The sequence below is a fragment of the Mauremys reevesii genome, linkage group 27, assembly GCF_016161935.1.
Source record: "Mauremys reevesii isolate NIE-2019 linkage group 27, ASM1616193v1, whole genome shotgun sequence".
In the NCBI taxonomy this organism is placed as follows: domain Eukaryota; kingdom Metazoa; phylum Chordata; order Testudines; family Geoemydidae; genus Mauremys; species Mauremys reevesii.
In genome coordinates, this window is record NC_052649.1 from 9,233,708 (window position 1) to 9,258,578 (window position 24,871).

The window sequence follows — 24,871 nt, forward strand, 5'->3', positions numbered from 1 at the left end:
CTGAGCCGACAGCCAGAGAGTAAAGCAAGTGGTTTAATGAAAATCAGAACATTAACACATCCCTCTTGTTCACAGGAGCACAGGAATGGCTGGACTGGATCAGACCCATGGTCCATCTAGCCCAGGCTGTTTTCTCCAACTGTGGCCGGCTTCAGAGGAAGATGCAAGAAACCCCTCAGTAGGCAGATGGGAGATAATCTGCCTCCCGTGAAGATCTCATTCTAATGCCCAATAGTTAGAGATTGGTTTCAACCTTACCGCATGAGGGGTTTTCTCTCTTCCCTTCCAATATTCATTTTGTTACCATTAGCTGCTCTAACTCTGGATACGCTCACAAAATGGCCAATCCCTCTTTGAACCTTGCAAAACTCTTTGTCTCAGTGACACTGTTTTCTGAATGACAAATGTTACATTCAAAGCTTTTACATTTATAGGCTTGTTGCTTTGAGCAAGGGGGAATGGCCAGTGGGGAGTAGGAAAATCCTGTCCTGGTTCTCGATGCCTGTGGCGACTGTTCAGAGGAGGGACGTGCTGGGTTTGCATGCTGGGTTACATGTTGCAGCCGGGAATGCATCCCCCCAGTTTTGAAAGAGTTGCTCTCATAGTACTTGCTGAAGGTGGTCTGTATAAAACATGGAATGGGTCCCACCCTGCTTAAGCAAACAGTATGGTATTCAGACCCTTTCCTTTGTGACCACAGCCCCAGATCCCAAGGCCTGGGAAGTTTGCAGCTTGGGTTCAGTGGGAGTTTTGCATGAACATGGCCTTGTTCTGCAAGGGGCTCAGTGCCCTTGACTCCCATTGACTTCAGTAGCAGCTGAGGGTGCTCAGCACCTCCCAGGAGTCACTTGGCACCATTCAGGATTGTTCAGAAAGCCACGGGAGCTATGGTGGAGGGGGTGGGGAGTGGGATTCTGAAGGAAGTGAAAGACAAAGGCAGGAAAGCAGCCAGCGCTGCAAAGGGCCTGTGCAGGAGCCAGCTCAGAGGTTCTGCCGTGTGGCACATTTAAGGGGTATTTACGTGGTTGGCTAAGAACAGGAGAGGAGAGGGGGGCCGAGGCTGCTAGTACTACAGAACACCGAGCAGTTCCTGGGATGCTGCATCAGTCCCTACCGCCTCTGCTGCAGATGAAAACTCGTGACCCAATGCCAACGTTCTGACCCAAGAAGCACAGGGGGGCTGGGCTGCTGCGTATTGGATGATACATGTGTTGGTTTAGGAAGGGAGGTTCAAGGAAAATCTCTCTCCTGTCTCCCACTGTTCATCCTAGGAACTCTCCTAGTCTACTAGAGTTCAAGGTGTGTTCCTCCAAGTGTCCCAAAAAATTACTCCTTGCTGGGAGGGAGGGATCCATGCGGGTGCAAACGGAACGGGAGCCAGGTGGGCAGAGGTGGGTCACACAGCTGGGGAAAAATGGGTCTATTCAGGGTACCTATTACCTAAGATTAGGGGGAGATTTTCAGAGGAAACAAGGGTGAAAGTCAGTGGGGCTTGGGTGTAAAACTCCCATCGCTGCTTTGGAAAATCCACCTAGCTAGAGAGGAGACGTGTACGGTGATTGGGCTGAGGGGTTCGTATGGTGTGGCAGAGAGATTAGATCAAACAGACTTCTTTTGCTGCTTTAATCTCCCCACTGGCCTTTACGGTTGCTACATCAACCCTCCTTCATCACCCATCAACCCTACATCATTCCCCCTACTGTTACTCACACCTTCTTGTCAAGTGTTTGAAATGGGCCATCCTGATTATCACTACAAACGTTTTTTTTCTCCTGCTGATAATAGCCCACCTTAGGATTAGTCTTATTAGGGTTGGTATGGCAACACTCATTTTTTCATGTTCTCTGTGTGTATATATCTATCTACCTACTGTCATTTCCACTGCATGCATCGGATGAAGTAGGCTTTAGCCCACAAAAGCTTCTGCTCAAATAAATTTGTTAGTCTCTAAGGTGCCACAAGTCCTCCTGTTCTTCCTCCTTTATCCAGTTAGTTCAATAACATTTGCTCTATTTGTCTCGCTTTCCAGGTTCTTTGGATTTGTGTTTTTTCCTTGCAGTTTTTCTGGATTCTTAACTCCATCAATTTAATGGGGACATTTCTGGGGATTCGAACCCCATGCAGAAGTAAGTGAGAGAGAGAGAGAGTGTGTGTGTGTGTGTGAGAGAGAGAGAGAGAGAGAGAGAGAGGCAGGCAGGCCCCAGCCTTTGTAGAGCTTGGGAGGTATCAGCTCTGTATGTCCTGGCTGGACTCTCTTCTTCTGGAATGCTCTGAGTTAGCAAGATCTCTGATTTCTCAGCAGAGGATTGGTTGGCCGCTTATCACTGGGGATGTGATAGTGTAGCTGGTGAGTCATAGGACGCATTAGCCAGAGAAAATAGTTTTCTTGGTGGAGACAGTTTTCTCTTCTCCACCCTGTTTTCCAAAATACGGCTTTACACGCTGGAGGAGGATGCAGTTCAGCGGCTGGACCAGCCCTAGCTATTCATTTCCTTTGCAGTTACTGTGATTTACAAACAGAGTCTCGCACAGACCCTGTGTGACGTTATTGTGAGTCTCTGACTTACTCCTCCATCTCCGGAGCTGCCTCAGTAGAACTGAGCCTGACCCTCCTGGTTTTTAATATCCTCCTGCTGCTTCCCTGCTGCCTCCAGCTGCTTGGCTCCAGAGCCTGGAGGAGGGAGAGGGACGTGCCCGCAGCACAGACAGAGCCAACGCCTGGCTCATTGTTTCAGCTCCGTTTATTTTCACGCAGAGCTTTAACAATCCCTCTTCTTTGCTCTCAAGGACACTGGAACAAAGAGCATTGAGCAAGTGAGAGGATAAGGAAAAGTGTGGGGCAGCCTCTGCTTCACCAGTCCATAGACTCTTCTGCCCCAGGCTATGAGAGCACCCCCGCTTTGCAGAGGGGCAAGGAGCTGGTGCCATCTGGTTCCCCGGGGTTCCCGGCCTTCTGAGAAACAGGAGGGGTCATGAGGAAACTCAGCCGGCGGCAGGTCTCCACTCCCCACCCAGGCAAGAGGAATTCTTGAGGTGGGCCCCAGCCGAGGGGTTTAATTAAACCAACAGGTCTGGGAGCTGTGAGGGTGCAGAGCTGCTGGGTGTTCAGCACGGTGCCACTGGGCCCATCTCTGTGCTTCTCCCACAGGCCTGTGCAGCCTTAGCCCGGGGCAGACTCCCCTCCTCACCAATGTGCTTTGCCAGTCTCCACAGCCCATTCAGGTCACGAGTCTGTGAGGTAACAGCTCCCTCCACCTTCCCCCCCAAACACCTCCCCACTGCACTGTGCGCCCACTGCTGCAGAGCCGTCCTAGATCTTTTCTCTTCTCTCTCTGACAGAACAACACAACAATATGAATGGTCTCAAAGGAGAGGTTTAGAGGAGGTTGGGGGGAAAAACTTTTTTTTTACTAGTAGGTGGGGGAGGGGAATGATGGATGGGTTAGAGGAGGTGTGGGAATCTCCCTCCTTAGAGGTTTTAAGGTCAGGCTTGACAAAGCCTGGCTGGGGGGATGATTTAATTTTTTTGGTGCTTTTGAGCAGGGGGTTGGACTAGATACCTCCTGAGGTCCCTTCCAACCCTGAGATTCTATGATTCTATGATTCTGGCTGCTGGAACATCAGGGAGAGCTTTGTAGATGCCAGGAAGAGAAACTGAGGCATTGGCAAAGAGGAGAGCTAAGTGCAGAGGGAGGGAGGACAGACTCCGGCCCAGGTCAGACCCAGGAGGGCTCCTGGGGAGCAAAGAGCTCTTAGCTCCATCTCCCTGGATTCCAGTTCAGTCGCTGCTTGGCCACGTGCTGCACCCATGTCCTTTCCGGCCTCATGACAGTTTTGAGGCTATGTTACCCTCCAGGGATTCCTGACACAGCTCCCAGGTATCAGAGCTGCTGCAGTGCCCCTTCCCCAGCAGCTGGTCAGCCCTGGGGGGTCGTTGTATCCTCCAGCCCCTGCCCCCTCCATCATCCTGCTCCCACTTCTCACTTCGCTGCGTGAACGGTGGCAGACCCGGAGCAGCCAGCGAGCGACTCCCAGGTGCAGACGTCTCACGCTGGGGCCTGATTGGAGCCAGGCTGCTGACTCAAAGCCCTCGTTTCCGGTGCAGGACTGTCTTCTCTCCAGGCTCCCTTCAACCTAGTCTCTGCTCCGCCAGCGCGGCGAGGAGCAGCCATGTCCCCACAGGGGATGTTTTGTTTGATTATAAGAAAAACGCAGAGTGGGTCAGCAGCTGCAGCGGGACTGATTGTGGCCTGTGGGGACCCCTCCAGTGCAGGCCTCCAGGAGAGCGTGCTGCCTGCAGCACCTGCAGAGCTTAAAGATGCCACATGCACAGACCATCAGCAGCTCAGCGCCACAATGACGGGTGTTACGTAAAGAGAGACAGACAGTCCCATCCTCCTGTCCCTCTCTATCTCCCTCACACCCCTCCTGTCACATCACAAACCCATCTCAGTCATTCTCATTCACACAGACAGGGTGGCAAAACTGGACCCTCCTCAGGCCTCAGCGCAGGGTCTGGCCCTGGGTGTTTGTGGGAGGGAAGGAGGGTGGCTGTTCTGATGGGGGCACGGAGGCCAGGATGGGGATTTGGTGAGCTCTGGAGCAGCCTGTCACAGCGGCAGGTGTCAGTGGCCTCGCCTGAGTTTCCCATCCCCTTCACCTGGAGGGCAGAGGCCAGCAGGTGGTAGGTCTAATCATGGCCCCAGCACTTGGTCTGACTCTGAGGGACTCTCCTCACACGTATAGAGGCAGGATCTGGGTGGGGGGGAACACGGCACAACCCTGATGCACCTTCCCCGAGTCTGGGGCTGGAGGACTCCTGACCAGCGTCTTTGTCCTGACATTTTTGGGGGCAGTTCCGCCATTCCCGTCACACCGCATTTCTCATGCCCAATTCTCATTCCTGTCTCCGAACCTTCTGGAGTGGCCTGGTCTGAGGCCTGGACAATCTCTGTGCTGACTGGGGGAGAGGCAGAGCTTCCCACTGGGCCTGAGTGGAATTAAAACCAGTTCTGAAAGAATTCCCAGTTCCCTGGAGCAGCAAAACACCTGCCACCCCCTGGCCAGGATCAGCCACAGGGGAGCCTGTAAATGGCCAGAGATGGGGGGAGCTAATTCAGGAGCTTGCAGGTCATGGCCGGGTGATCACTCACACGGGGCTTGCAGATGGGCCAGAGTCACATGAGAGGAGACGTCCTGACAAGAAAGACTTGGATCCTCCCCCCTGCTTAGTGCATGACAGAAACCCCAGTTATCCCATGTGCAGGAGGTGGGTTTGGGCGCCGAGGCCTGGTGTTACCTGGCCTGGCAGAACCAAGTTGGCCATGTTGGGTGGGGCAGATGGTCACCAGAGGGGGCAGCTTGTTCAGGGACCATTTAGTTTGCGAGTAAACAGGGAGGGAGGGAACACTAGGGCTAGGATCTGAACATGCAGCCCACAGGCCAAACGCAGCCTGTGGCAACCTGAGATATCAACCCAAAGCCACTTTCTGCTCGAGCTGAGGGAGACCAACCGCCGCTTTTCATTGCTGGGGAATGCAGACGTCACTGGGGTCTTCGCTAAAGTGCAGACCTGTGATGAAGTGGTTAAAGGACAGGGAACAAAGGGTAGAAATTAATGGTCAATTCTCAGAATGGAGAGGGGTAACTAGTGGTGTTCCCCAAGGGTCAGTCCTAGGACCAATCCTATTCAATTTATTCATAAATGATCTGGAGAAAGGGGTAAACAGTGAGGTGGCAAAGTTTGCAGATGATACTAAACTACTCAAGATAGTTAAGACCAAAGCAGATTGTGAAGAACTTCAAAAAGATCTCACAAAACTAAGTGATTGGGCAACAAAATGGCAAATGAAATTTAATGTGGATAAATGTAAAGTAATGCACATTGGAAAAAATAACCCCAACTATACATACAACATGATGGGGGCTAATTTAGCTACAACGAGTCAGGAAAAAGATCTTGGAGTTATCGTGGATAGTTCTCTGAAGATGTCACGCAGTGTGCAGAGGCGGTCAAAAAGCAAACAGGATGTTAGGAATCATTAAAAGGGGATAGAGAATAAGACTGAGAATATATTATTGCCCTTATATAAATCCATGGTACGCCCACATCTCGAATACTGTGTACAGATGTGGTCTCCTCACCTCAAAAAAAGATATTCTAGCACTAGAAAAGGTTCAGAAAAGAGCAACTAAAATGATTAGGGGTTTAGAGAGGGTCTCATATGAGGAAAGATTAAAGAGGCTAGGACTCTTCAGTTTGGAAAAAAGAAGACTAAGGGGGGACATGATAGAGGTATATAAAATCATGAGTGATGTTGAGAAAGTGGATAAGGAAAAGTTATTTACTTATTCCCATAATACAAGAACTAGGGGTCACCAAATGAAATTAATAGGCAGCAGGTTTAAAACAAATAAAAGGAAGTTCTTCTTCACGCAGCGCACAGTCAACTTGTGGAACTCCTCACCTGAGGAGGTTGTGAAGGCTAGGACTATAACAATGTTTAAAAGGGGACTGGATAAATTCATGGTGGCTAAGTCCATAAATGGCTATTAGCCAGGACGGGTAAGAATGGTGTCCCTAGCCTCTGTTCGTCAGAGGATGGAGATGGATGGCAGGAGAGAGATCACTTGATCATTGCCTGTTAGGTTCACTCCCTCAGGGGCACCTGGCATTGGCCACTGTCGGTAGACAGATACTGGGCTAGATGGACCTTTGGTCTGACCCGGTACGGCCTTTCTTATGTTCTTAAGTGGGGGAGTTTCTTGGGGTTTTCTGTGTTTTCCAGTGGTTTGCATGCACAGGGGGTGGGACTCCGTGGCCCTGGGTGTTACTGGTTTAACGAGGGGAGGGGAGAGGGAGTTTGTTGGGACACAGGACTGGAGAGGGACTCGGGACCCCGGCTGATGGCCTGGAGGATGGAGACCCCAGCGACCGGTGACCTGGGGACCCGGAGACCCAGCTCAGGAGTCACAGCCGGTTCTGGCCGGTGGGAAGACAATGGGCTGCAGAGAGAGGACCCCGGTGACCTGACCAGCCGGTTCCAGCCAGAGGGGGGCTCAGAGGAGAGGAGACCCAGGCTTTCCTGTTTACGACCCTGTTTACCTGGAGAGAAGCCAATGGACAGAGGGGGCTTGGGGCCGGGATATCAGAGGCCCAGCGGGGAAGCAGGGGCTCTTTGGGCTGGAGAGGGGGAGCAGGCAGAGCCCACCTGGATGCAGGGGGACTGGGATGTGCTGGGCTGAGGGAGGCCAGGCCTGAGGCCCTGAGAGTTTCCTGTGCTGGGTCCAACTCTCAATAAACCCTCCTGTGTTACGCTGGCTGAGAGTCGCTCCGGGCTAGAGAGCAGGGGGCATCAACCCCTTTGGGGGTGAGGAGGCCCAGGGGGTCCAGAGCGAGGGGACTCCCTGAGGGGGCCCACGGTGAGAGACAGACGTGCTGAGGCTCAGAGAGGTGCGGCTCCAGGAGGTGGAGGGGCCTGACCCCGAGAGAGAGAGGACCCCCCGAGAAGGGCAGTCACACTGGAAGGGGCACCCCCCACGGACCGCACAGGGCCATGAGTGGGCACGATCTGTGAGTCCGTGACAAGACCTCCACCACTTGAGCCAAAGGAGTAACACCATTAGCTGGCAGCCATGTAGGCCAGAGGTGCTGGAACTAGGATGTGGGGGGAAGAGGGGGGAAGGGAGCCTGCTGCACCCCTGGCTTCAAATGTTTCCATCACATACAGGGTTGACAGTCTGGTTCAATGGCTCTCAGCCCCCACCACTGTACAAATTGTTCCAGCCCCCCCAACGTAGGCTGTTACCCTCTCTGTGCAGCAGCCACTAGAGGGGGATGCCAGGCCCCCCCTCTCTCTGTCCCCCTTTCCTGGGAGAGACAGCGGCAGTAAATGTCAGGGCTGGGAGCAGTGTGACAGCAAGTTCCGGGCTGGCAGTCCTGGGCACCTGGTTTTCCGTCCGTCCATATGGTTCCCTCAAGGCTGCAGACTTCTGGCATTGCTGGTCTGGAGCCAGTGCAGCCCCCATGTACTTATCTGGCGTTGTAGGGAACGAGAGAGAATGAATCCTTCCTGATGCTGCACTCCCTTTCTCCTGCGCGGGGCTGGGGGGAGCGGAGAAGCAGACATTGGATGACGTCTGTGCAGTATCGTACACGATGGGAACGCTAAAGCTACTGGATTACGTCTGTACGTGTATCACAGTAAATGACATTTATTTCTGACATATACAACAGCACACGGAGCGCATCTGACACAACCATTCAGCGATAGCTGCCATTCAGCGCTGTAGTTTTCCTGCCAGCTGTTTTGATCACATAGACAATAGAGGCAATTGTCTGACACTAACTGATGTTTAGTGAATGGCAATTCACTCTTTATAGTGACAAGACACTGAAAAAAATCTGCAACTTCACTATATAATTCCCACACAAACCCCTTTGTCAAGCTAAAAATCGAGGCTCCGCCAGTGAATTTCCGTGCAAAGACCCAAGCACCAGATAGCCAGGAAATCATAATAAGTCAGCACAACTTTCACACTCAAGCTAATACCAGTCTCCAAGCATCAGCTGCTGAGGTGCCGTGCTGGACCTCAGCAGCATGCGAGTATCCTGCTTAACCCACTTTTCACAGTATTATCATGCACACAGGCAGGATCTGAAAATCACACTCCAGTGTACAACCTTAGCGCCGAGCGTCCCGCGTGCCATTTGCCATTTAATGACAACGGCATCTTAAAATTACAGTCCTAGCATCTTCCCATGCTGTCTGCCAGAGGACGAATTGCAGGGTCTGCACTTCCTACCTTATCAAAACCACAAAAGTAACTCCTATAGATTCACATGATGGCGTTCATAAAACCAGCTCATCTGAGATGCACCTCTAAGCAAAGCCCTAGACAGAGCATCAGTGGGAGATGCTTGTACTTAGCACTTCGGAAAATCGTGCCACTTTCTGGGGTGCAGGTTTCTGGGTTTAGGTGTCTAGTTCTAGGCACACACGTTTGAAGCTCTTGACCAGTTCTTACTGGGATGCCCACGCCCGGACACAATCTGAGACTACTGTTGTGTGTGCTGCAGCAGCGCCCAGAGTGACCGGTTGGGCTGTCACTAGGCTGGGTCATTTGGATTGTTACAGACGGGCAGGGGGCTGACGCCAGGAGAGAAGGCAAAGAGAGAGACTGTTTGCTAATGAGGGGAGCGGGCTCTGAGCTACAAGGTGGCTTCAATGCCCTGCTCTGCCAGAAACTCCTTGGGTGAGGCTCAGCTTTCCCTCCGTACAACGGGGAATGGATCCTTCCTCCTCTTCCCATGGAGCAGGGGCTGTTCATACAGCACCTAGCACCACAGGGTCCCAGCCTCAGGTGGGACGATGCAGACAATGACCACCATCATCAGCAATGTCTTCTGTGTACCGCACCTAACGGACACCCCCAAAACAAATACTGTGCCGCACAGAGGGCACCCGCCCTGCAAGGGAAAACCAGCCGAGAGGGAGCTATGACAGCTCCTGTTCACCCTCGTGTGGCCACAGGCTGTAAGCGGCTGCAGTGACTTCCTCCCTTACTAGGCTCCTGCCCCGGGAACTGGCCCCTCCGCCCCCAGGGAAGTAGCTTTGGCACAATTCGAGGTGTATAATTTTGACGGATAACAGCAATGTCTGGGTTAAAGCATTTTTTCCTGATTATTTTTATTTAAATTTTCACAGTTGCGCAAATGATGAGTTTTAAGCACGTTTTTTTAAAGCTATTTAAATGTTCACAGGTATGAAAAATTGGGTGTGTGTCAGGGGAGAATTATTCCATGACTGTAGATGTTGAGTTTCACAATGTTTTATAACTGTTCAAACACAAATGGTCAGTAACGCAGGCCAAAATAGAAAGTAAAGAGCCTTAAATCAGACACCACCAAGTTCGTAAGCAGTGTTATCCCTTATGTGCTTGTCTGGACAGTTTGATTATTTTGAGGGAAATATTTTTTCATTGGTTTGTGTGTGGACCGTGAAATTGACATTTCTCAATGAAAATTGAATCTTTCCAAACCTAGTGATACGCCAAAGAGACATCTAGGCCTGAGCCAGCTGGAGTAGCAGCATCCTGCCTCCTCTCCCATCCTCACACTCTTCCCTCCAGCATGGCTGCGGGGCTCTGGTATTGCCGAACGCACATGCCTCCTCGAGGATGTAAAGAGGGAAAATAGTTTGATCCAGTTTCTTTGCAAAGTGGCTCATTCTTCTAATGGTGGAAGCCAACGGGCTGAGCATGAAGCCAAGGGGCTTGACCCCTTTAATTTTTGTCTTACAGAAGAAGAAATTAGCTGTCGAAGCCAACCTCGTTAGAACTAGCTTTGTGCAGCGCTAATGCATGTGAGGACAGCACTGCAGTGGGTTCTAGTCCCTGGCGTACTGTGGGCACGTAACTGCCCCACGCTGTTCCCCTCCTGTCCAAGCCTAACCCTACCCCTGGGAGTGCCAGGCAAGAGCGAAGGGGCTGTGTGTGGGAGTGAGAGGTGGCTGGGCAGCGGGAATACAGCAGCAAGGAAGATATGGCTATCTGAGGGCTCTCTCCCATACAGTGCGGCTGGTTCCAGAGCTGTGTGATTGTTTTTGCACTTCATAGCTACTATGTCACAGTGGTTGCTACGGCTCTCTGATTGCATCACAGCCACGTCACAGGGGATTTTCTCACTAGCTGGCAGCAGGGGGGTTCCCAGACCTATTACAAACCTAGACGACGGATATTTATAAACACAGCGTAGTGGCATGGCAGGTAGGAAGCTAGACTGCAGGCACATCTGGAGGAGTGCGTTCCTGTTGTTACTCCCTCCCCACTCTCGCAGCTGCTTCGTCAGCCTGGTACACCCTGTCGTTAGCCTAGAGCGGCAGCTCTCTGCAGCAAGTGCTGTCTTTCTGCCACATGGCTGGGTGGTGCTTGGCCCAGCGGGACCCCTCCCTGCACCCTGCAGGTGCTACTCGGACACCAGAAGTAAATGATGGGCAGGTCTAAAAATGAAACATATTTTGGCCAGAGATTTTTTTTAAAAGAAATGTCTAAATGGTGGTGGTGGGTTTTCAAAATTGCCTGTAAATTTTCAATTGTTCATTCATACTAAACAAAAATGCATTTTGGTTGAAACTGAAATTGAAAGTGTCCGGTGTTGGTTGTCAGTGCTCTCCACACCCCCATGCTGGAAAAGAGGGAGAACAGAAAAATCCCAGCACCCAGAATGTTCAGTTCATCGTGACAAAAGATCAGGGCTGCCCAAAGGATTTAGGGGGCCTGGGGCAAAGCAGTTTTGGGGGCTCCTTCCATAAAAAAAAAGTTGCAATACTATAGAATCCTGTATTCTCGTGGGGGCCCCTGTGGGGCCCGGGGCCTAGGGCAAATTGCCCCACTTGCCCCCCCTCTGGGCAGCCCTGCAAAAGATGCCAAACAATAAGAACACGCCGGCGGAAAACGGTCGCCTCGTTCCAAAAACTGGGCCTTGTCGAAAGATCTCTGACGACAAGATTTCAACCACTCAGCTCCATAATCCTGATACCCTGTGATCCAGGAGTGAGCAGAGAGCTGTCCTGCTGCCAAACCAACGGACAGCCTTGATACAAGGGGCCCAACCAGAAACCAGAGCGTGTCTGTTCAGTGCTGCGTCCACCTCCAAGCCACGCCCTGGGGAAGGCCCAATCAAGCAGGGAGGACTGAGTTTCAAACAGCTGGCTGTACCAGGTGGGGGGGGGCACATTGTGTGTACAAGTGACAGCCCCTCCCATAAGCCTGTCTGTGTATCCTAGCTGGGAGGAAAGCTCTTAGTCGGACTCTGCGGCGCCTGGAGAGTCCTTCAGACCCTTGCATGGCGCAAATGAAGTTTCAACCTGTCTGGTCTTGAAGGGACCCAGGGATTGTCTCTTCAGCAGAGCCAGAGAAAAGAGGGGCTGCTGTGTAACTGGAGCGTTTCGGGGGCTTCCGCTCACCTTTCTGATTCAATACCTCAGTTAGAGCTGTGAATTCCCAGTATCTCATAAGGCTATAACATAGGCAATAAGATTACTGTCCTTGTCAGTCGAATACCTCCATATTCTAATCCCTGAGATTGCTGAGGGATGCTGCTTTCATCAGACAGCATTTATGGACTGTTATAAGGAGCTTTGGTTTGCTGAGATAAATTAAATTGCTCACCCCAAGGTGCAAACTTCATTAATGCCAGTGGCGAGTCAGCTCAGCATTATTCTAGTGCAGAATGAAAACAGGCAGAACACATTAAAGGGGATTTGGTTGGGATGTTCTCTCTCTCTGAACCTCCCTAATTGCTGTTGATTTGTATCTTTTGCTGTGTGTGTTCAAACTCCACTACTACTCCACCTCCTAATCTTCTAGGTGAATCCATCAAATAACACGCTACTCAGGGCTGAATGATTTAACTGCTGAAAGTGCATTTTCTGCTAGAGCCCATCAAGACTCTGCATGTTTGCCTTGCAAGTTTCTAGCTCTCTGGCACAATATTTAATCAGACACCAAGGAGATATTTAAAAATAGATCTGTCAGGAAATAAAAATGTGTGTCTCTCCCTATTTCTGTCCTCCTGGTGGAGAAATATATTAGGGCGATTCCAAAGTGATCTGGGATGTAATACGCAGGCTGTGGAGCTACAGATGGAGGAGTTAAATGGTGCAGCAAAAACTCTGTACCAACTAATGCAAGACCCAGAAAAACAGGAAGGAGTGAAAAATACCCAATAAAGGCCTGCACAGCACACGGGCACATGCATAACTCGAAGCATGCAAGTAGTGCCATTAGTGTCAACAGGACAGGCCATGTGCTTCAAGCGACATCGCGCTTAACTGCTTTGCTGGATGAGCGCCCTACTGCACCGAACAACATGGGGGATTCCTTTGGCTTCCCCTCTGCAAATACATTAAAAATCCAGCGCCTAAGGATTCAGAAGCCTCAGTTTGTGCATGTTGGTGGCCTATTCCTGTGGCCCCCCCTCCTCGTGTCTGTTATACTCACTTTTTGCGTTTTCTCTTAAATTAGGCCCAGATCCTGCAACTTGCTGTGGGTGGGCGGGTCCTCGCTCCCATCACTGGAGCCAAAGGCGAGACCGTGCAGGACTGAGCTTTCGGAGTGTGAGCTCTTTGAGGCAGGGTGTCAGGATCCCAACAAAGGGAGTTGGGACCAAGGGTCAGAAGAGGGTCAAACCTGGGACTGAGAGCAGCCAGGGCGACGCGCAGGAATTAAAATTTGACCCCTTTTTTTGGGGGGGGAGGCACAGCTCACTGCCCCCCTCCCCACAAGGAGCTTGCTGCCACCCCCAGGAGGAGCTCAATATTCCCTCCCTCCAGAGCCCTGGGCTGGAGAAGTTCTGTGCCCCCAATGATTATTGGGGGGGCTGTCCCTGCTTCCCCCCCTGCACACACCCCCTGAAAGCCACAGAGGCATTCATAGCCAAGCTCCAGGCCAGGGTCAATATCAAGAATCAGAGTTGGGTTTCAGGGTCCTGGTCAGGAGTGAAATCCGAGGTCAAAGCCAGGACCTCAGGAGCAGGGATGTTTGGGGCAGCTACAGGAGATCCACCCTGTTACCTGGATGCTTCCCAGAATGCCCCTTGGGTTTATATAGGGCAGGGAGCCAATCAGGAGCCATGAGGCTGCTGGCTGTCAGACCCCTTGAGGCGGGACTTCCCATGGTCTGTGTCCACACTGGGTCATGGCACAAGCTCCTTACAGATGCCACTGGGTGGCAGCATGGAGCTGCTGCTACCCAGTGGCTCTGCAGGCCTGGGTTTGGCACTGCCTCCTGCAATGTGTTTGTACCGTGCTCAGCACAACGGGGCCCGATCCTGACTGGGAGCCTTGGGTGCTACCATAAATAAAATAGTAATGGAAGTGCGAAGTTGTGTGAGTTATAATAATGATCCAAAACTCCCTTGAGAAAGGGAATATCCAGCCACTGGAGAAACCATGGTCAGCACTGTGTGTGGAAACCATCTGTCACGCACAGCAAGTGGTGCTAAGCGTGGTGGGATTTCACTGGGTAGCTCTCTGCTCCCTGCCAGTGTGGGTTGGCTAACAGATTATGCAAGTGTTGCCCTGCCAAATGGTCGATTGCACCAAATGGGACACGTGCTGCAGCTGTGCCCCTCCTGTCTTTGCAGAAGACTCGCTGCCGAATTCCCAACTTGGCTCTGGAAAAGCTGCGGGGGAGGGATTGGGAAATCAACCCCTTTCTCCCGTAGGTGCTTGAGTCAGCAGGGGCTGAGGCTGCTGCAAAGGCCGCAGGGACTGAGCGTGGGGAAAACTCGTCCACTCCCTCTGGAGCAAAGGTCTAACACGGGCCAGTGTCTGGGAGTGGAAGCTGGACAAATTCAGGATAGAAACAAGGCCCAAAAGTTTACAGTGAGGGTAATTAGCCACTGGGCCAGTTCGCCAAGGGCTGGGCTGGATTCTCCATCCCTGGCTACTTTCCAGTCAAGGCTGGACGGCTTTCTAACTAGCAGTGCTCTGGCTCCAGCAGGGATTCTGTCAGTCCTGTGGCCTGTGTATGGGGGAGCTCAGAGTAAATGCTCCCAAGGGTGCTTCTGGCCTTACAATCTGTGAGCAGCTGTGCCGCAGGGCTGCAAGGAGAGCCCCACCCAGCCTCCTTTGGCTTGTCTAGAGTGCGCAGGTGCTCGAAGGAGGGGGGCTGGGTGTGCGGCAGCACCCCTGGCTTAAAGGAATAATAGCACTAACCGCCTGGCTTCCACTTATACAGGACTGGCAGTGCTGGTCTGTGATTTCCCACGCCCCTGCCTGCATGTGAAGGTGTCGGGGTGGGGGGGACCTAGGCTTTAACACGTCTAAGGCGCACAGCCTTGTCTAGACTGGACTTTTACAGTGCGCTAACGTCACCCCTTAAATCCTAATCTAGATAAGGCCTTTGCCTCCGGGGCAGGCGGCCATGTCGGAGCCTGGGGAGACATGGATCCTGGCAGGGATCACGGGGGGGCTGACCTGTCAATGTGCAATGGAGCTGTAGCCCGCTCTGCAAGGTGCAAGCCAGTCTGCGGAAACGCGTCCCGGTCAGCGCTCAGGCGGACAGACTCCTTAGCTGATGGTAGAGAATTGAGAGCTTTGGGCACTGGTAGCCCCACGGACTCTCTGGGCACCTTTCCTGGCTTTGTCTCCGTCCTTTGCCCTATGCACATTTATTCATGAAAAATGGACATGCTTTGAGCATTAACAAATGAGCCCCGCAGCCCATTAATAACCCCCCTCCGCCCGCCATCGCTGCCAAAACATTTCTATTTCCACTTCTTCAGAGTCGCTGTGTCTTCGTTATCTCTATTTTTACAGCATTTTGTGACAGCCTGTCGCTGACAAATTAAAATTTGCCATTAGGGTAAATCTTTCTGCAACTCAGCCAGTGAGATATTAGCATAGAAGGAGCCCTTCCTCTTTCAAGAACGTTGCTAATTAAAATCGGTGCACGTAATGTATAGACACGCGGTCCATACATAGTGAGAAATGCCCCTCCACTGCAGAGCTGGAATTACCAAACTCTTTGCAGAAGGCTGTGGCAGCTCAGACCAGGCCTGTGAATCTGCCCGAAGGCAGAAGCCTGTAGAAATGGCCAGCAGCCCAGCCTTCTGTCTTTGCAGATACTATTGATGCTCTTAATTAAATAATGCAGAGGTTTTAGACTCTTGAGTAGAACTAGTCAACGTTTGTAATTCAAAATGGTTTGAAGACACGGCGTTTTTGTCACAGTGGGAAAATTTTGTCAACATTTTGGAGGTGGACAATGAACTGACAAAATGTTGTGGCAACTGAAAACAAAAACAAAAAGTCTAAAAACTGTTGTTGTTTTTTAAAGAAAATGTTTAATGAAAATGAAAAGTTTTTAATTTTTGCTGAAAATGTTCATAGGAACAAAACATATTCCCCTACCACCTCTGCTCCTGACTAAGGACTAACACATGCTGGGGCGACACAGGAGGAACGGTGCTAGGCGAGGGTGAACAGCACTGCCCTCTGGGATGCTTTCCAGCTCCTTTGGTGCCTTTCATTGTGTTATTATTTGCATGATGGTAGTGCCCCAGGCCCCCCATGCTGCATGAACGTAACCCAAAACACAGAGCCTGCTCCTAAGAGCTGACACTCACAGTTCTCACCCTATGCAATCTACAAAAAGAAACCTCCATTGTAACATACAAAGGTACTTTCAGTTAAAGCCAGGTCAGCACTGCACAGAGGATGAAATTCACCCCACTGCACATGGCCTAGGCACCACATGACTCCTCACACTTGGTTTACCGGTGGCCCTCCCACAACACAACCAAGCCCTGCTTTGCAAAGACCTGTGAAAACTCCTGTTTTTCACAAGTACTCACAAATGTGATTGTAAGTGCAATTTCACCAGGCCCCCCTGGTGAACCCAGACAACAGGCTGGCAAAAAGGTGCAAAGACCCGCTGGCCCATGCAGGCTCAGGTCTGGCTTTCTGATTTTTGCTCTGGCAACACCTGTGTATTTGTTCATGCTTCCCTTGTGGTGAGCACCCTGATCTGACATTTTGTTCTTAGCTTTAGACAGAGGCAAGAGAGGTGCTCTGGGAAGTGCCAAAGGCTTCCCCAGAACTAGTTATAACCATCTGGCTAGGTCAGAGCCAGGAAAGGGCCTGGCAGCTCAGCAAGCGTATCTCAGTGTGTAACCAGCTGCTAGAAGTTTGGTTGCAGGAGGATGCTGGCGGATCATTATTACTAGGTTTGCTTTCCACCAGCTCTGGACCAGGGCTCAGAGACCAGTATCCACAGCCTGCAGAAACAACACCTTCACTGACTGATGAGATACATTATTTGCACCAGGGAAAAGCCATTATTATTATTTGTAAAGCACTTAAGTCACCCAAAGTGTGCTATCGATAACAGTTAATGATGAACTGTGCGCTTCTCTAATCCGCCCATTGCAGATTAATGACAGAGCTGCTTTGGGGGATTGTAGGCCCCGGTTCTGTGTGAGCAGAGCCCCTTTTACGGGAATGGGGCCATGTGTGGGCCTAGGGTCTGTCGGCAGAGTTCTCCTGGCGGGATCAGGACCTTGCTCATGTTGGCAGTGTCTCTGTTAAAGCTCGCCAGAGGCTGGCAGAGCAAGGTATGCTGGGTTCTAATCACATCTGTTCAGTCCCCAATCTAGGGTGACCAGACAGCAAATGTGAAAAATCGGGACAGGGGTGGGGGGTAATATGAGCCTATATTAGAAAAAGATCCAAAAATCGGGACTGTCCCTATAAAATCGGGACATCTGGTCACCCTCCTGCAATCCTGCAAAGACTGAGGCACACAATCCTTGATATATTGCAGTAGCCCTACTCGCCGCATCCCGGTAAGCATAGGCACAAATCTTGGCAGGTCAGCAGCTTAGACTACCTGTCTGTACAGAGTCTGCCTTAACTGGGTGCCACGCCTGTCTGGGGCCTCTGCCTGGAGCTACTGTAATAGATCCCATTCCATTCAAACCCACCCTACTGCTGAGAAATTAAAAACCACCCGAAAAACCAAGGGGGGGAATTAACTGCAGGCCCCCCCGAAAGCAGAGTTGGGTGCTCCCTCTGGTAGCTCCCCCTGGGCAGCACTGCAGAGCCCAGCTCTGGGGTGGTGTAACCCTACACACAGTCAGTGCATTAGGCGAGCGGCTGAGATGTCTCCTGCGCCCCCAGATAAAGTTCAGTTCAGCCCATGGGTGCTGGAACCCGGTTTCCATCACATGCAGGGTTTACAGTTTGGTTCATCGGCACGTGCGCCCCCCCCCCCCCTAGTTCTTACTCAGCCCGTCTCCTGTGCTGCTGGTGACCCAAACACGGCAGCATGGGGCCAGCGGGCCAAGCGCAAAGGGGAACCAAGAGGCAAGGAGTTACTGGCTGAAACAGCCCCTGGCACCTCCGGCCCAGGGACTGTGGGGAAGGGGGCTGAGCTGAGGAGTTGGGGGAGAGTTAGGGAGTGGGATGAGTGGGCGGGGAGGGCAGGATGAGTTGGGGAGCTGGGGGGAGGGTTGAGCTGGGGGGGCTTGGGGAGGAGGGCTGAGCTGGGGGGATTGTGGGGGAGGGATGAACTGGGGACTCGGGGGGCGTGGGCTGAGCTGGGGCTCGGGAGGAGGGTTGAGCTGGGGGATTGTGGGGAGGGATGAATGGGGGCTCAGGGAGGAGGGATGAATGGGGGCTCGGGCTGAGCTGGGGGATTGCGGGAGGTATGAATGGGGGCTCAGGGAGGAGGGATGAATGGGGGCTCGGGCTGAGCTGGGGGGTTCGGGGGGCTCGGGCTGAGCTGGGGGGTTCGGGGGGCTCGGGCTGAGCTGGGGGCCTCGGGGGGCTCAGGCTGAGCTGGGGGGCTCGGGCTGAGCTGGGGGGATTGCGGGAGGGATGAATGGGGGGCTGAGCTGGGGCTCAGAGGCGGGGCGCAGCGACGCCCCCGTATCCGAGCCCCGCTGGCCCGAGCTCCGGCCGGCCCGGCTCGGGCTCGCAGCCCCGGGAGAGGCGGTCGCAGGCGGGGCTCGGGGCGGGGCGGCGGCGGCGGCTCCGCGCCTGGTTGGTGCCGGGCGGAGCCGGGGGCGGGGCGGCGCGGGGGCTGGTCCCGGCTAAAGCCGCCCGGGCGCCCGGCGCGGGTCCGGAGCGGAGCGGAGCCGGGCGGCGCGATGCGGGGCGCGTAGCGGCACCATGGAGAGCGGGGCCCGCTGCAAGATCGTGGGGGTGGGGGACACCCAGTGCGGCAAGACGGCGCTGCTGCATGTCTTCGCCAAGGACTCTTACCCCGAGGTAGCACGGGGATGGCCTGGGGTGCGGTGGGGCTGGGGTCCGGCCGGGGATTTGGGGTCCAGGGGATGCTGGAGGTCTGGGTGGGGGATTTGGGGGTGCGGTCAGGGGAGCACGGGGGATGAAGGCGGCTGGGGTTCTGGCTGGGAGAGCTGGGGGTCTGGGTGGGAGATTTGGGGGTGCGGTCGGGGGAGCACGAGGGGTGGCCTGTGGGTGCGGCAGGGGTTGATGGAGGGCTGGGGTGCAGTGGGGATGAAGGGACGGGGTTCTGGCTGGGGTCCGGGTGGGGATTTGGGGTGTGGCTGGGGAGCACAGGGAATGGCTGTTGATGGGGGCTGGGGTGCGATGGGCGATGAAGGGATCTGGGGTTCCAGCTGGGAGAGCTGGGGTCTGGGTGGGGTATTTGGGTGCAGCTGGGGCTGGGCTGGGGTGTGGCTGGGGCTGGGGGCAGTGAGGGATGAAGGGGGGGCTGGCTGCTCTGGGTGGGGTATTTGGGTGCAGCTGGGGGCTGGGCTGGGGGTGTGGCTGGGGCTGGGGGCAGTGAGGGATGAAGGGATCTGGGTGGGAGATTTGGGCGGGTGTTTGGGGGAGCACGAGGGGTGGCCTGTGGGTGCGGCAGGGGTTGATGGAGGGCTGGGGGTGCAGTGGGGGATGAAGGGGATGGGGGTTCTGGCTGGGAGAGTTGGGTGGGGTATTTGGGTGCAGCTGGGGGGCTGGGCTGGGGGGCAGTGAGGGATGAAGGGATCTGGGTGGAAGATTTGGGGCGGTGTTTGGGGGAGCACGAGGGGTGGCCTGTGGGTGCAGCAGGGGTTGATGGAGGGCTGGGGGTGCAGTGGGGATGTGAGGGATGCCGGGATCGGGGTGGACGCTTGGGGGGGGTGTTTGGGGGAGCACGAGGGGTGGCCTGTGGGTGCAGCAGGGGTTGATGGAGGGCTGGGGGTGCAGTGGGGGAGGGAGAGGAGCTGGGGGGTGTGATGGGGGATGAAGGGGGTTGGGGGTCTGGGTGGGGGATTTGGGGTGTGACCAGGGGAGCTGGTGTCTGGGCTGGGGATGCTGCCAGACGCTGGCTGGGGTCTGTCAGGGACAGTTACAATCTGTGATCAGCTCCTGGTGCTGACGCGGGGCAGGATCCGCTCGGCTCCCTGGGGCTGCTGGCGCGGGCACTGCTAACCCGGGCTTATCTCGTCTCCTCCCCCAGAACTATGTCGCCACCGTGTTCGAGAACTACACGGCGAGCTTCGAGATCGACAAGCAGCGCATCGAGCTCAACATGTGGGACACCTCAGGTGAGGGGGCAGACAGGCCAGATGGGGGCGCAGGGGATTTCGGGAGGGGAGATTTTGTGGCTTGGCTGGTAAATGTTCATGAGAATGTTGCATCCTGGATTCAGTAGTCAGGACTCTCTCCCAGGCTGGGACCCCTCTTTTCCCCTCCTGCCTGCCTTTCCCTCACCCCATTCCTCCTGTTGGGTCCCCCAACTCTCTCCATTCCCTCTCCCGCTCTGCCCCATCCCCCCACTGCTCCCCAGCCAGGTTTGCAGAGCCCCCTGCTCCCAGCAGCCCCATCCACACCCTGTGCTGTTCCCTCATCAGGGCAGGAGGAGGCAGCCTGCCAGCTTTGATGTGCTGGCATGGGGTGGTGATAGCAGCCTGCCTGTTGATCTTCCCTGTGTGGAGCACACACCAGACCCAGCTGCAGATCTGTCTCTTTCTCCCATGTAGGGAATCATGGCAGTGCCCCTTGCCCAGAGAGGTGAGGGGGTTTAAAGTAATACAGTAGAATTATTGGCACCCCCGACCCCCGCAGGCCATAGGAGGAGACCGAGTGATGGGTTATTGGGGAGGCCAGGGTGGGTATTTTCATAGTTTCCTACAATTTGCCTTGCTGGGACTCTTGTAAGACCTATGGAAGTTGGACCTTTGAACTGACAACTGCTTTGTTCTCACCGAAACTAGAGATGGGGAGGTCTCGGGTCCTTTCTCCCTCTCCTTGCCCCCCAGGGCCAATGCAGGGTCATGCCCTGCGCTGTATGTCCCTGAGGGTTAGAAACTCTATTTCCATCCTGCTTCACCAAACCCAAACCCACCGAGCAGAAACGACAGGGTGCAGCTACCTTCAGGGGTGGGATTTTTCTGCAAATTCGTGCTGGGTTTTATTTAATCCAGTTGTAAATGTCTCCAGGGCCTGGGCTTTTACCATTTCCCTTGGGAGACTGTTCCGCAAGCAGCAAGAGAACGTCCCCCAGGAGCTATTGCTGACAGTTAACCAAGATTTTCCTTGTTTATTGGAAACCTGTGATTCCTGGTTATTCTACCCCTTGTGCCAGGCCAAAGAAATCTCCCTCAGTGGTGTGAGCACCCTTCACACACGTCTGTTATCGTTACACACCTGCGTGCGGCTGTAGACCCACTCTGCACACTGGCTGCACTCACGACGACTGGCTTTCCCGCTAATGCCTACTTGTTCCTTGGAACTTGCACTGCTGCTTTAGAAATGTCACTGGCTGCATTCTGATACGGGGGTAGTGTCAGTGACTTCTCTGCACAGCCCTGTGCTTCACTGCACCCCCCCCAGCCCAGTTGTTCCCCACCCCGTCTGGCCCCACACTAACACACTAAATGACACAGTGACCCCTGTAGATGGATTGTAGCTTGCACTAATACAGTCTCCTGCTGTACGCTCCGTTCAGCTGCTGTGCTGCGCTCAGTGTCTTTCCTGGTTTGGGTGGATAATGGATACAATTGCGTGATAATAAAACCAGTTCCTCGGTACAAGGTGAGGCTAGCAAGAAAAGGGAGAAAAAGCTCTCAAGACTGGAGACCTCACCTTGGTGAGGAATGTGCTGCAGGAAGGTTCCTTTCTCTCATTACTCTCTTCCCTTTGACAAATGTTTGTTTGTTTTTGTCTGTGTCCTCGGCTGAGATCATTCAGGAAGCCATAAGTACAGACCTCCTAAGCCACAGAGAGCCTTAGGAAACGGGAGTCGACACAAGTGGTTTATTTGTAGCAGTGCTGATAAAATGTTGGCATTTAGCAAAAAAATGTGGGTGCACCTTTAAATGTAGCCAGGACGTGGCTGGGCACTTGTGCTAGAAACCTGCTGGGAAGGTTAATTAAGGCTGTTGTTTGTTTTTTCCTACCGATGGCTGTTGGATTCAGAATGACAAGTGAGATTCTATTCCATATGAGACTTTACATTGGAATTCCCTCGCTTGGGACGGTTAAATCTCACCCTTGCCTGATCACTTAATTGATAGCTGTGGGATTAGCACAGTTTACCCCTGGTAGCTGGTCTAGCTCTGCTGTGCAAGATGCAGCTGTGAAGTCCTCACTAACGGCTTCCTGACATGGGAGAAGTGTGTGAAGCCATGGGAGAAGTGTGCGCTGCCGAAAGGTCCCTCTGTCTTGCAAAAGAAAAGAGGGTCTTTCCCTTTGCAGGAGCAGCAGCAGCAGTGAACTGGTTGGCAGGGCAGCTGTTGGAGGTGGTAGAACAAGGGATGAAACAATGAAGTGGAAAGGCTTCCGCTACCAGTGTTTACCTAGAGGCAGAAACTGTGGAGACTGAACACACAAAGCGATGGTTCAGAGCTGGGGAATTATTGAACTGATGTGTCTGCATAAAGTCCTTCTGAATGCCCAGGAACCAAAGTTCAGCCAAAGTTGCACTGCTAAACGTGTAGGGCCTGTTAACGGTGGGCTACACCGGCGGTGAATCAGACACTTGGCTTGCTAGGGAATGAGGTGGGAGCAGAAAATCCTGTCATTCTCATGGCTTTTTGTCTGTGCAAGCTGAGTTTTGTTATCCGGAACAATTGCCTCGGATTTGCTTGGGGGAGTTCCTGAACTGTAGAACCTTGAGGCCTGTCCCCAGCAGCTCAGGGGTAGGGTATGATTGTTAGAGACCAACGGCTCCGCGGTGGGCATCTGCATCTCCGAATTAAAAACGTCCGCTTTCCAGTGCATGGCCGCATGTTTGACGCGCTTGGTGTTTTTTAGGAATTTTCCAGAACGTTTGCTTTGATCTTACAAATGCTAAAAGAAAATGATGCGATGAAATGGTTTTAGAGCTATGTACATGTGTTGTGTTGTACACCTGCATCACGCTCTGTGACGCACTCAGTTCTACCCTTTTTGTCTTTTAAACAAAAGCAGTGAGTTTTATCCAACATTTATCTCCCTTTCTTCTTTGCTATGAACAGACTTTGATTCATTCTCACTCCTTCTCCTTCGGAAACGTGTAAACCCTTCTTTAACGGTTATTGTGGAGAGAGGTCACTAGGTAGCTTCCCAGATAATTCCCTTCCTTTGCAGCTTGAATGTGAACTATTCTAGAGCTAGTTCTTCAATAAATAGTCCTGCAAAGCAACACACCAATTTCCCCCCGTAATCAAACTGATATTTTTAGCTGTAGACTGAGCTGCTGTTGAATTTCCACTTCCCTTTGGACACACTTGTCACAGGGCTGGCTTTAGGAACTGCAGGGCCCGATTCGAATACCTGGTGGTGGTCTGGGTCTTCGGCGGCACTTCAGCAGCGGGTCCTTCACTCGCTCTGGGTCTTCCGCGGCACTGAAGGACCCGCTGCTGAAATGCCGCCGAAGACCCGGAGCGAGTGAAGGACCCGCCAGCGAAATGCCGCCGAAGACCCGGACCGCCCCGGGTGAGTAAAAATTAAAAAGTTAGGTGCTTTTCTTGAGGGTGCGGGGCCCTCTTAGGAGTGGGCACGGAGCCCGATTCGGGGGAATTGGCCTAAAGCCGGCCCTGCTTGTCAACAGAAGCTTTTGATAAAACAAGTTTCACTTAATAGCAAATGGAAGCAGCTGAGCTGATAGGATCTGGAGCAGATAATTTCCCCGCTGGTGCAGAGTGGCAGTCCGCAGGATGCTCTTTCTCTAGACGAGGGGCTACCTGCCCCTTTTAACTGGCTTCCAGGCAGGGAGTGTTGTTCCTGCTAAATTCCATCCTCCGCAGGAGGGAAGGGTGCTGCTGGCTAGCTCCTTCTTTTCTCCTTTTGAGACTATGGTTTATATTTTTGTCACTCGCCAGCTCCTGGTAACTGAAGCTGAAGCCCTGGGCTTCCACCCTCCTGGGATTTGTAAAGAGACCTGAGCTGGGGAGCTGCCTAGCAATTTTTTCCCTTTGCAATTAGGTAGTTGTGAAAGTGTGTAGAGCTGCATGGGGTGGTCCTGTGTCCAGAAACGGGCACTAGTGCAAGAGCACTCTAGTTAGAAAACTCCCTCTATTGGAGCTAAATGCAGCCACAGCTTGTAGGACTGTACAAGATGCCTGTTGATGATCGTGTTCTAAACTACGATATTGTGTGCAGCTCCTGGGAGCAGCTTGCCTGAGGCTAATGGAGCCAGGTGACGTGTGGAGGAGGCTGGCTAATGTAGGCCTATCAGGCTGAATTTGCCCCTCTTGCTAAGTGGCAGATCCAGGCTCTGACATTAGCAGATGGCAAGAGAACAGGTAAATCTAGTTAGGGAAACGTTATTGGAGGGTGAATGGCAGCGATGAGGAATCAAATTAATCCCAAATCATACTGCAGACTTGGATTTTTTCCTGAAAATCTTTTAACCCTTAACTCTCCATTTAGTTTTTCATAGCTGGAAGGTGACCCTGGCCTAGAATAGAATTCTTGGCCCTGAAAAGCCTTCCACGAGGGTAAAGCCTCCTGTGCACATGAGGCCAGTGCAAGCATTCTGCACCCTCCCTGGGAATTTCACCCCAGGCCCTACATCTCAAACATGCATTCAACAGTGAAGAGAACAAGTAGCTGGTTCAGGTCCCCCTGCAGACGTCAGTCATGTTCAGTGTTTGTTTGTTTCTTTGTATGTCGGTCCTACACCCAGACGCAGCGTGAGAGTGAAAACGCGTCAGGTGCCATTTTACAGCACAGCAGGGATGTCCGTTCCTCCCCCCGCCATTTTTATGTGAATTTTTGAAACCATTAAGAAGCAGTTTGATGCCTGTGCGTGAAAGGAGGCGGGGACAGCCCACCTGTCAGTCTGGAGAAGAGGAGCATTTTGCTGGCGGGAGGGGGGCCCATGGCTTTGGGAACAGCTTTGCCGGGCCCAGGACTCCAGTGGGGAGTTGCGG

The 24,871-nt window shown here is 53.0% G+C and overlaps 1 protein-coding gene across 1 annotated transcript in view; it reads left to right on the forward strand.

Annotated features, from left to right (window-relative positions):
* Window positions 1–18,615: 18,615 nt before the first annotated feature.
* The window catches only part of RND2 (Rho family GTPase 2), a 29,137-nt gene continuing 22,881 nt past the window's right edge, over window positions 18,616–24,871 (forward strand). Inside the window, exons 1-2 of the mRNA XM_039516443.1 lie at window positions 18,616–18,776; window positions 19,972–20,059. Of these exons, the coding sequence (XP_039372377.1) occupies window positions 18,678–18,776; window positions 19,972–20,059 (187 nt within the window). The 5' untranslated portion in view covers window positions 18,616–18,677. The remainder of the gene's footprint in view (window positions 18,777–19,971; window positions 20,060–24,871) is intronic.